At 43.7% G+C, this 12,816-nt stretch overlaps 6 protein-coding genes across 6 annotated transcripts; 3 read left to right on the top strand and 3 right to left on the bottom strand.

Moving 5' to 3' along the window:
- Positions 1-1,876: 1,876 nt before the first annotated feature.
- On the top strand, positions 1,877-3,763 carry O0I10_004194 (uncharacterized protein; the record flags this gene model as incomplete). The annotated part of the gene is made up of 2 exons (XM_058484256.1): positions 1,877-3,456; positions 3,517-3,763. The coding sequence occupies 2 exons, from the start codon at positions 1,877-1,879 to the stop codon at positions 3,761-3,763; spliced, it is 1,827 nt and encodes a 608-aa protein (XP_058344881.1).
- Positions 3,764-4,217: 454 nt separating this feature from the next.
- O0I10_004193 (uncharacterized protein) lies at positions 4,218-5,972 on the top strand (the record flags this gene model as incomplete). The annotated part of the gene is made up of 3 exons (XM_058484255.1): positions 4,218-4,567; positions 4,635-4,974; positions 5,034-5,972. The coding sequence occupies 3 exons, from the start codon at positions 4,218-4,220 to the stop codon at positions 5,970-5,972; spliced, it is 1,629 nt and encodes a 542-aa protein (XP_058344880.1).
- Positions 5,973-6,262: 290 nt separating this feature from the next.
- O0I10_004192 (uncharacterized protein) lies at positions 6,263-6,926 on the top strand (the record flags this gene model as incomplete). Its single annotated transcript, XM_058484254.1, has 4 exons — positions 6,263-6,317; positions 6,386-6,475; positions 6,582-6,745; positions 6,810-6,926. 4 exons carry the CDS (start codon positions 6,263-6,265, stop codon positions 6,924-6,926), a joined length of 426 nt encoding a protein of 141 aa, XP_058344879.1.
- A 171-nt stretch (positions 6,927-7,097) lies between these two features.
- On the bottom strand, positions 7,098-9,737 carry O0I10_004191 (gamma-glutamyltransferase; the record flags this gene model as incomplete). The annotated part of the gene is made up of 14 exons (XM_058484253.1): positions 7,098-7,217; positions 7,277-7,426; positions 7,481-7,596; positions 7,652-7,698; positions 7,756-7,958; positions 8,015-8,386; positions 8,462-8,614; positions 8,677-8,773; positions 8,837-8,872; positions 8,957-9,100; positions 9,186-9,195; positions 9,258-9,338; positions 9,406-9,495; positions 9,563-9,737. The coding sequence occupies 14 exons, from the start codon at positions 9,735-9,737 to the stop codon at positions 7,098-7,100; spliced, it is 1,794 nt and encodes a 597-aa protein (XP_058344878.1).
- Positions 9,738-10,038: 301 nt separating this feature from the next.
- Positions 10,039-10,809, bottom strand: O0I10_004190 (uncharacterized protein; the record flags this gene model as incomplete). The annotated part of the gene is made up of 3 exons (XM_058484252.1): positions 10,039-10,155; positions 10,246-10,662; positions 10,726-10,809. 3 exons carry the CDS (start codon positions 10,807-10,809, stop codon positions 10,039-10,041), a joined length of 618 nt encoding a protein of 205 aa, XP_058344877.1.
- A 399-nt stretch (positions 10,810-11,208) lies between these two features.
- O0I10_004189 (uncharacterized protein) lies at positions 11,209-11,739 on the bottom strand (the record flags this gene model as incomplete). The annotated part of the gene is made up of 2 exons (XM_058484251.1): positions 11,209-11,286; positions 11,356-11,739. 2 exons carry the CDS (start codon positions 11,737-11,739, stop codon positions 11,209-11,211), a joined length of 462 nt encoding a protein of 153 aa, XP_058344876.1.
- Positions 11,740-12,816: the final 1,077 nt, after the last annotated feature.

Raw genomic sequence — 12,816 nt, 5'->3', positions numbered from 1 at the left:
GCTCCATTCAACCACAACTACCACTGCGAACGATTGTCCTGCTTCAACCCATCATGTCAATCCTACAATTGCCTTGATCCGAAAGCCATTGACTGAATGGCAAAGTCCATGGCGTGAACACAACCTTCTTGTCACTCTTCTACAACACACGCTCTTGCGCACTTCTCTTCCACAACCAATCGTAACAGCATTCATTCCAGCAGTTCCTGTTATCATTGTCTCTACCCCATTGTCTCGAACAGTGTTCTTTACTTGCAGCGACCTACCTTGCAGCCTTTTTTACGTGAACATCAAGTAGCCATGGTATAGAAGCGACTTTATTTGCATGTAGCGACTTGCTTTACGACACACGATTTACTATGGATGATGCCATATCAGCTATCAAGGATTACGAGTAAACTTCACCAGGTATGAGCTGCGATGGAAAATGGCCAAGGAAGATTGACTCACAACTGGATGGAAAAGGAAGCATGTCAGCAGCGATTACTGCAATGGCTAGGATGGATGGATGGACGCAATCAAGCACGGTTTTGAGGATCCTTGGAATGTTACTTTGGTTATTTGGCACGTCGTCAGCAAGAAGGAAGGATCCTATCATATGAACACGGCTGAGGATGGTGGTGATGGATTGGGATGGCATTGCCGAGAGAGTTTTTCTCCTTGATGAAGGATGGTTGATCGACTATGGATGATACTAGAATACTCGAGTCCAATCACGCTGCAGCTGCTTTGGAATCCTGGATGACGGCGAGAACCAAGAATACAACGACACAATGACATCCATTCATTCCACATGATTCAAGCACACCTTCCTCATTTGATAATAACGTTGTCTTATCTACTTGATAAATGCCCACACTCCATGTATTATGTATTCTTCGATTTCCATTAAATGAATATTGGATTGAACAGATGTGGATCACTTGGTTGGTTTCTGTTAATGGGGAAGTGGTTGCTGGTTAAACATCGACAAAAAGAACATTGCTCATTCGCGCATCAACAATGCATCATCCTCACGTGACCAAACGTATCTCACGCTGATCTAGAGGCATCTCCAATTCACTCATTAGAAAAGCACATGATTACACTTGCAAATGATATTCCCACATGCTTTCATGTTAAAGCATTAGCCAAATGTGGGTTGATTAAGGAATCATTCACCTGCTGCCATAACGTAAGGAATCATCGTTCCACAATGAATGGCTAGTCGTAGCCGCCCGCCCAAAAGAAACATATAGTCACTTTCATTGCCAGTATTTATAGTCTTTTATATTACATGCATGCTGCATTGTATGCAAGTTGCTATAATACAAAGCCAACACTCTACATGTTTTGTGGGATATCTTAATATGACATAACAGCAGCCACTGCTATTCATCTTTCATCTTCATCAGTCGATATGCATATCCGTAACTTCTTTACTGCTGCCTCCGAATTGGTTGACTATCATGACACAAGCATGATCGATAAAGTATCAGTACATGAAGGAGGAGACCGAAATGCATGAAAATGGAGGACATAAATGGGATGAGATTTCCTTTTCCGCCGCATGTATGCTGACGACATTGGAGGCGTACTTGTGTGTATGCGTGTGTGTACAATCATATCATGATGAAACAAAAGAAGGAATAAAGATGAATGATAATTGGATGTGTATTTGGACGACATCGGTTTCGGTTAATTTATCATAAAATGGGGGAGACAATGTGGACCCAGCGTTGGGTTATTATCCAATCACATTGTGATAGCTGCTGGCCCTGAACCAATCGGTCCTGCCAGCGACAGAAAGCGGGGTGCTAGGCTTGTTCTCTTTCTCACTCACACTCTCTTTTTTTTCCCTTTTCTTTGTTTGCTTTTCCCTCTCTTTGTTTCTACTATGGCAACGGACTTACCCAAAGATACTATCAGCGGGTGTATGCCAAATGATGATGACACAGCCAAAAATATTGCAGGGCTTTATTCACGACTACAAGCCGTTATCGATAAGAAGATTACTGACCCCAGTATGAATCCTGAAGCCAAGTTCATTCCTCTTCCACCTTCACTCCCAATGTCTCCCACCACATCATCGCCAACGTCGACTCATTTCCCAACTCAACACTCGACAACCACTGCAACAAACAACAATACGGATGCTACTACCCCACGCTCTTCTTCGTCCGCGTCGTCGTCGTCAACACCACCTGCTCCCGACTGTTCTTGCCGACACATTTTGGTATCCAAAGAATCAACCCGATGCAGTCTTTGTGATCGAGTGATTCCATTATTGGAACAGTTGCACCGAGAGCGTGATCAACATAAGCAAGAAATCAGTGATTTGGAAGTACGAGTACAAGAAGAACAAGCGAGAATAGCTGAACAACTTGAAGAGATTGAAACGTTGCAGACAACCGTGGCCGATGTGGAACAACGTCTTGGCGTCAAAGATAGCGAGTTTAGGGCATTACAAAGTGACATGGAAATGTTAAACGACAAGTATGTGGATGAGATTGAACGAGTAGCCGAGATTCAACATTCCAAGGATATGGTTGAAAACGAGTTGGAAGATCTTTCACGACGACTTTTTGAAGAAGCCAATGGGATGGTTGCCAATGAAAAGCGAGAAAAGCATCAACTGGAAATGGCACAGCGACAACTTGAAAAGCAACTTCAGGAGACGCAAGAGCGTTTGGCAGCCGAGCAAATGCAACTCAAGGAATTACGACAACGCATGGAGGATATGGCTCATGAACAAGAACAGTTGAAGCAATCAGCCGAAGAGCATGCCGAGTCCAAATCCATCACATCAACAACAGAAGGAGGAGGAGGAGAGAATAATGCAACAGCAGCAGAATCATCAGCTTCTGTGGATGGATCATCAACGAGTTGTGGAGGTCATGTTACAATGGATATGACAGATCCCATGTTGCTATCTGAATTCGAAGACTTTATCAAGATGAGCGCATCGCTTCCCCTGAAAAAGTTACATTCATCCATCTCCTTTTTGAAAAATTGCCTTTCAGAAGATGTCGAGCCATGCTTGCGCTTTGGTGCCAATTCAAGATTATCAGCACGCAAAGTGGCTGAAGCGATTGTCATGAATACCTGCTTTATTGAAGAGACACCTGTGGGATTTGCAGAAGAACAAGCGCGTCGTCCTCCCGATGTGCCATTACGGATATCAGCATCCAAGACCATGCTTTGGGAACGTCTCAGCAATGGTGGCAATCCTGCTCTTATCTTGGGTGCATGTCAAGCCTGTGGTCGACAAGATCAGCATCCTCTACCTTATCGTTTCAGAACATCTTATTTCGATGATTGGGCTTGTATTGATCGCTATTGCCGTGATCGTCTTGTCGCCGTATGCGAGTTTTATGTATTCATCCGAAATGTACGCCAAGGCTACTACAACACTCGATCGTTGCCTGATTTGTATCAAGAATGCATGCGATTACGTCTTCAAATGTTTTATGCGAGGTAGGCTTGAAAGATACAAATGAGAGAGGAAAAAGGTTGACTCATTAGGATTGGTTTTAGAATGGGAGCATTACCATGGTCCATGCGCACCTTAAAGCCTGAAGAACTATTGGCTGGACACAATGCAATGACACCACCCGCTTCACCTTCTCGGATACCTCCCACTGTCAGTGAATCTTCTCCATTGCCACGTTCAAAGACAGCTGTTGCATCAGAACGACATACTACCACTACCACAACAACCACAACAACAGCGAACCAGGACTTTACTGCCCATCACGCTGCAGCGTTCTTGATGTCATCATAAGCAACAACGACGTCTCAACATACCTTTTATTCCCTTGCACTATGCCTTTGATCCACATTTTTTTCTTAGTAATCCTTTTATACTACTATTACATTCGTATTCTGCCTGTATTACCGTTTTGGCATGTAGATAAGTATAATTATCCTTCTCCTCGGCAATAATAAAAAAAGAGAGGTTTCATACGGTAACTCAACGGGATGTTGTCATTAAAGAAGTGTGTTGTCATCTTCCTCGTTGTCGATGTTATCATTCAACAGCCTTTTCTAATTTCAAACGCAGCAGTGACAAGAGGATGTGTGCAAGTGGGCAAGAGGCAGCTGTAAAATGACAACCTTGTCGACTTGGCGGTGATTGCCTTGTCCGTTTTCTTTTCCGCATAATACAGCTTCTCTCTTTTTTCTCATACTCGAATCTCGACATACTCTCTTGCACCATTGAACGTTTGATTTATTAAATGGAAACGCTTACAAGCACCCGTCCTCCTGCTCCCCCGATCGATGCCACCGAACCAACCACTGCCACCAACAAAGACAAGCACACACCCATTCAAGCCTATGCCAAACTCGAAAGCGATGACCAGTGCTATTACATTCGTACACTTCAAGTGACCATGGGAAGAAAAGTGGCTCGACGTGGCACGGTCGACATTCCACTCACCAACGCTAAATCAGTTTCTCGACAACATGCTCGGCTCTTTTACAATTTCGCAACACAACGGTTCGAGATGATGGTCTTTGGCAAGAATGGAGCTTTTATCAACGACCAGTTTGTGGAGAAGGGTGTAACTGTACCACTAAAGAATAAGTATGTTGGTGGGGTTGTGTGTATAGGTGTATATGTTATTGACTGATAGCAACTTGTTTGTTTACAGGACCAAGATCCAAATTGGTGATTCTTGCTTCATGTTCTTGTTGCCACGGATGAACCTTGGAACGAGTGGTAGTGGTGGGCCATCATCACGTAGTATGGGAGATCATGGTGGCTCGGGATTGCCTCGGCAAAGCGATAAGCAGGGTGGCAAATCAGCGGCTATGGATCAGGATGATGAATCATACACCACCAACAAGGATATCAAACCACCATTTTCATACGCATCATTGATCGCACAGGCCATCAACTCGACTGAGGATAAACGAATGGCATTACACGAGATTTACAATTACATCACAACCCATTATCCTTATTATCAAATGGCACAAAATGGATGGCAGGTAATGATTCTCGCTCTCTTTTATAAAGAATGATCCCAGTACTAATACCTCTATGATAGAATTCAATTCGACACAACTTATCATTGAACAAGGCTTTTGTCAAAGTCCCTCGAGGTGATGCCGAGCCAGGAAAGGGAGCCTTTTGGACGATTGATCCCAAAGCCGAGATTCAATTCATGACACCTACAGTCACCAAGCGTAGTAGTAAACGGTCATCCAAGAGTGAAAGTCCCTTACCTGAACAACCAAGGAAACGATCCAAGAAGGATGCATCAGATGAAGAGGATGGAGAAAAGGCTGTGAAAAAGGAACCATCCGCATCCAATACAATCAACGATCATCAACCTATCACCATGGCAACATCAGCATCATCTTCGTCTCCCAAGGCAACGCATTCCAATACAACAACAAAATCCACCAGCCCTACCGCACAAGCATCATCATCAACGACACCATCTTCTTCTTCTCCTTCATTATCCACCGCCGCTACCACTGCCCCTGCACCATCCACATCAACGACAACGAGTACATCCAGCCCCGCTGCTAATAATGGGTCACCACAACAAAACAATATCCAAGCACAGATTCAATTGCAGTTGCAAGCAACTATCCGACAGCACTTGTTAGATCCATTAAGGAATCCATTACCACCTTCCATTGCTCAGCTATTACCACAAGCCATTGCACAATTGCCTCCTCATTTGGCTAGTCAATTTTCCGCCACATTACAATCAGCCCTTCGAGCACACTCTGCACAATCGAACCAAGAGAACAACAACGGTAGCAGCAGCAGCAGCAGCAGTAGCAGTACGAATAACGGCAATGGTACTTCCAATAGCAATGAAAAGAGTTCAGAAGCTGCTGCTACCTCCACCTCCACCACGACGACGACTACAGCTCCTGCAGCAGCAGCAGCAGCAGAAACTTCATCCACCACGTCTCCACCTTCATCACCTGCACAAGCTTCTACCACATCGTCTGCTTCTTCTTCAAAGTAAAAAACATTCAGCATGATCCCTCCTTGTCAATCTTTTTTGCATCGTTTATATTGTATTTATAGAATAGAATAAAGTACCACGGTAAATACCTTTTTTTTATCTTGCTAAAAGGGACATTTGCCTAATAGAGAGAGAGAGAGAGAGAGAGAGAGAGAATGTGTGTGCGGGTGTCGTCGTCGGTCGATAAGCTCATACGGCGATTATTCACATAAATTGCTCTTCCTTTCTTTCTCTTCCTCGCCTTTTTTTCCCTCTTCTTTTTCTCTTGTACTCTATTCAACGCTTTTACAATGAGCGATAACGAACGATCCGGTCCCGCCGACGATGAGCTTTCACTTCCCAAAGGCAAGTTCTCTGCCATCTTTACCGATCCCTCTTGGATCTTGGACTCACCCATGAGACAAACCTTATAGCCACGGTGCAAAAGCTAATCAACGAAATGATGCCCAACGAGATTGTATGTGCCAAGGATACTCGCGATCTATTGATCGACGCCTGTGTTGGTAAGTGATAGTGAGGGCCACCGGGGTGTTGTGTGTGCGTGTGTGTGTATCAGCCATGGGTGTGTGTGTGTGTGTGCATATAATAACACGCTATGCATCAATATAGAGTTTATCCATTTACTTGCTTCGGAAGCCAACGAGATTTGCGAACGAGAAAACAAAAAGACCATTGCTGGTGAACATGTGGTATCCGCACTTCAAGCGCTTGGATTTGAGGATTATGTCGAAGAGGTCGATGAAGTATACAAGGAACACAAGAAACAACAAAAGGTAGGAGTAGTAGTATATGGCATGCTGTTTTTTCATCGGTAGACTGATGTTCGCTGGTACATAGGAACGTGATCGCAAGAGTACTCGGTTAGAAAACACAGGCATTGCAGAGGAAGAACTATTACGGCAACAAGAAATGTTATTTGCTCAATCACGTCTCAAATACGAAGCCCAACAATAAGAGTTGTTCAATCACCATCATCCCATCCCTATTCATCCACACAACCCACATCCCACTCCACTCCACTCCATCCCTGCCAGCTATACTCTTCTATCATCACATTTTTTATTGTGTGTAAATATAGTCTTTACATGATATACATTGGTGCGCGTGATATGTAACAGGGTTGTTTTAATAAGCAGCAGCAATACCGAGTTTACGTGGGTCACTCACACCGTGCACGGTTTGATCAGGCAAACGCATCACTGCTTGTACAGCTGAAATGCGTTGTGATGTGTTTAAATGGAATACCTAAAATGACATGATAAGCAAATTCCTCCTCCCATTCAATGATCGTGATCACTACTCACCTCATGTCCACGACGAATCAAATCTTGCTCTAAAACACCACTAAAATCAGGTTCCATTACAACGGCATTGGGCAACAATTGATGATGGTATCTAGGAGCATTCACAGCACTGTAAAGATCCTTCTCAAAGTCAATCACGTTCAAAATCACCTATACATCAACCATGAGTCCATGCCCTCTAATTCCTTTAAAACCTTTTCTTACATTCAAAGTAGCGGTAGGAATCAAGGATCCACCCGATCCACCCACGGCTAATTCAAACTTGCCATCGCTTTCAATAATGACGGGTGTTATGGATGATAAGGGTCGTTTGCCAGGTGCTAAAAGAAAAACATCAGCTTACATAGAGGTCTTCGTATTCTATTTTCCTCTTACCAACGTAGTTGTATTCGCTGGGATAGAGTCCAAATGCATTGGGTTTACTACGAGAGAGATGAGTTAGATATAAAAGAAGCAACAAAGAAAAGTGATTTACGTACCCAGGAATAGAGAAATCATCCATTTCATCATTCAAAATGACACCCGTGACAGGATCCATGAAGCGGGCACCAAACAACAAATTGACTGTAGACGTCAAAGCAACTGCCCCATCATCACCATCCACCACGGACAAGTGCATTGTCCCATGTGATTCGATATGGTCATATCGGGGATGATAGTAAAGTGGGGGATAGGTGGTATGCTAAACAAAGAAAACCATGAGCTTCTTTATCATGGGGTGTTGTTGTGTCCTCTTACATCTGAAATGTTTTGACGAATGCGTGAAGCCCATTCTTTGGTAATAATCTCCTCCATGCGCTCTTGATTATGAATGTAATCAGGGTCACCAAATTCGGTACGGAATGAAAAGCCATGTTTCAATGTTTCAATAATGCGATGTAAATCGAGACCGGTGTATCCATGGAGACGAAGATTAAAACGTTCAAGGATGTTGAGTGCGGCAATAATAAGGGGACCACTCGTGGGTGTGGAGCAGCTGACAACTTTGCGACCATGATAGTAAGTGGAAATGGAAGCACGAATCTGGGGCTTGTACGACGCCATATCTTCCAATGTCATGATACCACCTGCAGCTCGTGTTGCATTCACAAGATGATGTGCAATTTCTCCCTAAGGATAATACCATCATCATTAGTATGATGCGCTGACGTGTATGTAAAAAGCATCATCACCACCACCACTTACCTTGTAAAATGCATCTGCTCCCTCTTTGGCAATGGTCTCCAACGTATTGGCAAGATTAGGACGACGGATCAAGTCACCTGCTTTGGCCAGATGTCCATTCGGGGCAAAGATTTCGCGCCATTCAGGCATCTCCATCAACCACGGCTCGGCTTTCTATGTAAGGTGAAGGGAATACCATGAGTTCATCCATCACCAAAGAGACGAGTCATGCTTACCTTGAGTCTTTCTTGGAGCAATGAAGTACATTTAAAACCTTCTCTTGATATCCGGATGGCAGGCTCAAAGAGCACACTCCATGGTAACTTGCCATGTCTACATACGTAATCCATGATGAGTAATAATGATCATACTTTATGCCATGTATGTGCTACTCACCTTTGATGAGCAAGCTCATATCCTCGAATTTCACCACTAAAAAGGGCTTTACGTTAGTACCCCTAGATCACACATACACACACAATGATGGTCATGCAAGAACATGATAAGAATACTCACGGGACAGCTACGGCCAAACCACCATATTTTGCCAATTCAGGGTTCTCGACAAACATGTCCTTGTGAGCAGCAGCAGGGGCTGTTTCACGGAAATCAATATGCTCATAGGTACCATTGGGTGAGCGAATCAGCATGAATCCACCGCTATGATGTTGTAATAGAAATCATGACATAAGGATAAACACACCCTTGACACTGCACCAATCAAATCCTTGCGTGATTGACTTACCCGCCAATGCCTGTACGAGGTGATTAACAATCAGGATTAAAGTAGACGCCATTATGTGTAAACTTCATTTACCTGTAGCAAAGCTATCAATGACACCAATACAAAGACCAGAAGCAATCGCTGCATCAACAGCATTGCCGCCTTGTTTCAAAACTAGACGCTTGTTGTTAATATTGACCTTGTTGTCGATCGATCGATCAGCTCTTGGAAAGACACCTACTTTCAATACCAGTATGGGAACACTCTTCTGCTTCAACAGCTACAGCGCCTGTTTTGCCAGAAACAATATGGCCATGGTATCCAGAAGGGTCTATGAGGCAAAGGAAGAAGAAGCATATAAGCATACGAAATATGGATTCATGCAACCCTATATGCACCTGTCGCCGAGTTTTTGCTGACAAAGAAAAGGACAATGCAGCTTATCACTAGAAAAGTCAAAGTCGTTGACCCGAGCGCAAATAATAGTCGTTTTTGATGTTTATGACGTCGAGAGCGTTCGTTGTCTTTTGGAATGAGGGGGTCATTGGGGGAGGCAACTTGATTCTCGTCCATTGTGAAAAAGTGAAAAGAAAGTGAGAGAGAAAGGAAAGAACAAGGATAATCAGGTTCTCTTCTTGGGATGCCCACGTATACACACACACACACACACACACGCAATACACACACCTTTTAAGCAGGTGCCTTTATCCAAATGAAACCCGGAATATCCGTACCGTGAAACCCAATTGGTGGAGCGTGATAGATAATTGTGTTCAATGTCGTCGGGTTGACAACTTTTTTTTGCCACATGAGACAAGGCGTTGATGTGTGCATGACGTTTTACCAATCAAAAGTCAATTTTATGTACAACACTCTAGATAATTTCTGCTTCCACTATAATGCATATGGATGGGGTCACTGCACCACGCCAAAGCTCCTTGACGATCCTTGCGACATGGCATGCCATAAGCATGATAACCTCCTCCAAGACCTTTTTGATGAATGCATGTCCTTGATAGAAACAATGTGCGCCTTAGTATATGACTCTGATCGCCCTCCTTCCTTTTCCAATTGCATTTACCTCCAAAGGGCTGATACCCCATGCTTCGACCTTGCCACCTTTGCTAGTGAGTAGCTTTTTCTCCTCCAAGACCATCATCCTGAATTCATCGACAAGCTTGCCATGTGTGCATACAAGAACCAATGTATCGACATCATCCACACCTTGATAAGAAGGAACAATGCCAGGATCAGGGCAAGAGTCGGTTGTTGGATCTTCCAAGAGCGTTTGCATGGTTCTCATGAAGGAAGGAGAGGGCCGTCCAAATTCCGGTAGCATGAGGGTATCACAAGTGGACCATGACGAAGATGACGAGGGTCGATCAAAAGCCGCTGTCAAAGAGATGGGTCGATTCGTTGCCTTGTGCTTCTCTTGACGACAATGGATCAATCCAGAAAGCTTTGCCACAAACAAGATACCCATGATACCCGGAAGGATCTATGGAAGGAGGACGCATATAAGTATGTAAAATGTTGGTTCATGCAACCACCCATGATGTACCTGTTTGAGTTTTTGCTGATAAAGAAAAGGACAAGGCAGCTTATCACCAAAAGGAACACGCAGCCAATAACAGCCTCTTTTCATGCTTATGACGTTGAGAATGTTCATTGTATCCAGGAATGAGAGGGTCCATTGAAGGGAGACAGCTTGCCATTGCGCCCATTGCGAAAGAGAAAAGAAAGCGAAAGAGAAAGGAAAATCAATGCCTGCTATTGGACGACACTTTCCTAGAAACCTTTTTGCGCATAGTCCATGTACCCCTGTTTCATTTTTTCACATCCGCACATGCACGCAATAAAGGCATTGATCCTGCTAACGGATGGCTTAGTAGATGGTTTGAAGGTGGTGGTCATGGAAACGGTTGCTATACAAAAGCTGACAACATTCATTTGATTGATGATGGTTTAAGAAATGACCGTGCGGGTTGCATTTATATAACCTTTTTCTGTTACAAAGAAGGGGGGGAATACTATACTACAATATTTATTTTTCACCATCGACGGGGAAAGCGCATTTACAATCCAAATCAACGCACTCGCAGTGATTGTTGTTGATCGAATACTATTCAACAACTTAAAGTTAGCATACTTGGATCATCTTTTATGTATGATGATGATGACAACGACTTACCTTGCCGTTTGCGTAATCAAACGAGTAGTAGGTGGTAGAGTAAAGACCACCAGTGTGTGCATCAGTGATGGTCAAAACGTAGTGCAAGTAGTTATCCATCCAGACGTAAGGCAATCCACAGTCGGGTTGCTTGGCGGCGCCAAGGACCTTGCATGCATTGTCAAAGATACAAAAGTTCATGTCGTGGTAAAGGTTCATGAGGAAAGTGTAGTCGCCAGCGCCTTGAGAAAGACAAACGTGATCCTCGCCTTCAACGACTTCACCAACCTTGGCGGTCTTGCCATGGCCGTAGACACAAGTGTCAACATGCTTCACGTCACAGTCTGCAGCTGCGAATCCGATAAAGATGGCCAAGATTGCGAAGAATAACTTGTTAAAGAACATTTTTTTCGTGTTGTGATTGCAAAGATTTACAACCAATTCACTTGGCTTTTATATCCAAAAGCCATTGGGTTTCGGAACATTGTAGGATGGTACCTTAGTCTTTCGGGAACGTAAATTCAGGTAATACGAAAAAAATTCACCTTTACGATCTTTGTGTGATGTTGCTCTCGTACAAGAGAATTGACATATCGAGTTGGTGTCGTATACAACAAGAGGGCTAGCTTTGACGGATACTCGTATGTTGTTAAGCTTTTGTGTGGGAGATCGATGATTCAGCTCCGTCCAGGTCATACGCAGGTGTTGGCCTCTCTCATACTTTAAGCTTGGGCTTGCGTATGAAATATGCACAAAGGAAAAGACAATGATTGTTTCAATGGGGTGCCTTTATTTATATGTTTGTTGTCGATGATGGCGTAATAAAGAGATGAATGTTGACATGAAGGAGAGTCGAACGCGGCGGCGCCCGCATTGATGATCGGGACCAAGCATGGGTTAAGAAGATCAATGATGCATTTGTGCAAGTCATGCGTGTGAGACGTGCCACAGTAGTAGAGCAACGGATCACCCTATGATAAAATTGTGATCCATGGCTGTCCTTTGCGCCATCGCCTTGCACATGAGTAGGCTACTACTACTCAGATGGATGAATCCTGTACCTGAACACAACGTCACCTTGGTAAGGTTTAGATCAACTTGTACATGATGAAAGTGAACGATGTATACCGGTTTACGACATGTATTGGTACATTTGGGTATATATGCAATAGGCCGTATGGGACCTTGAATACGACAAAAGGCCATCAAAGTCTCTAAATCTAAGATTCTGGCATGAATTTGATTTTCTGGACATTATCATTTTCTGCTTTCTGGAAAGGGATGTATGTACCGGATCGTCCCAAAACTATCTCAGTTAGTCTCATTCGACCTCCCAAGGTGATACCATGGATGCACGCTGAGCAACGCCATTATTTTCAGATCATTATTAATTTTTTTCCAAAGCCGCGCACCGTGGGATAACTTGAGTAGAATGTCGTAAATGCTGAACAAAAACACGGCTTTAACAGATGTGAAAGTAGA

Source organism: Lichtheimia ornata, assembly GCF_029851405.1.
Source record: "Lichtheimia ornata isolate CBS 291.66 chromosome Unknown scaffold00015, whole genome shotgun sequence".
NCBI lineage: Eukaryota > Fungi > Mucoromycota > Mucoromycetes > Mucorales > Lichtheimiaceae > Lichtheimia > Lichtheimia ornata.
The sequence above is the reverse complement of the archived record's forward strand: the minus strand, read 5'-3'. Positions and strand labels throughout refer to the sequence as shown.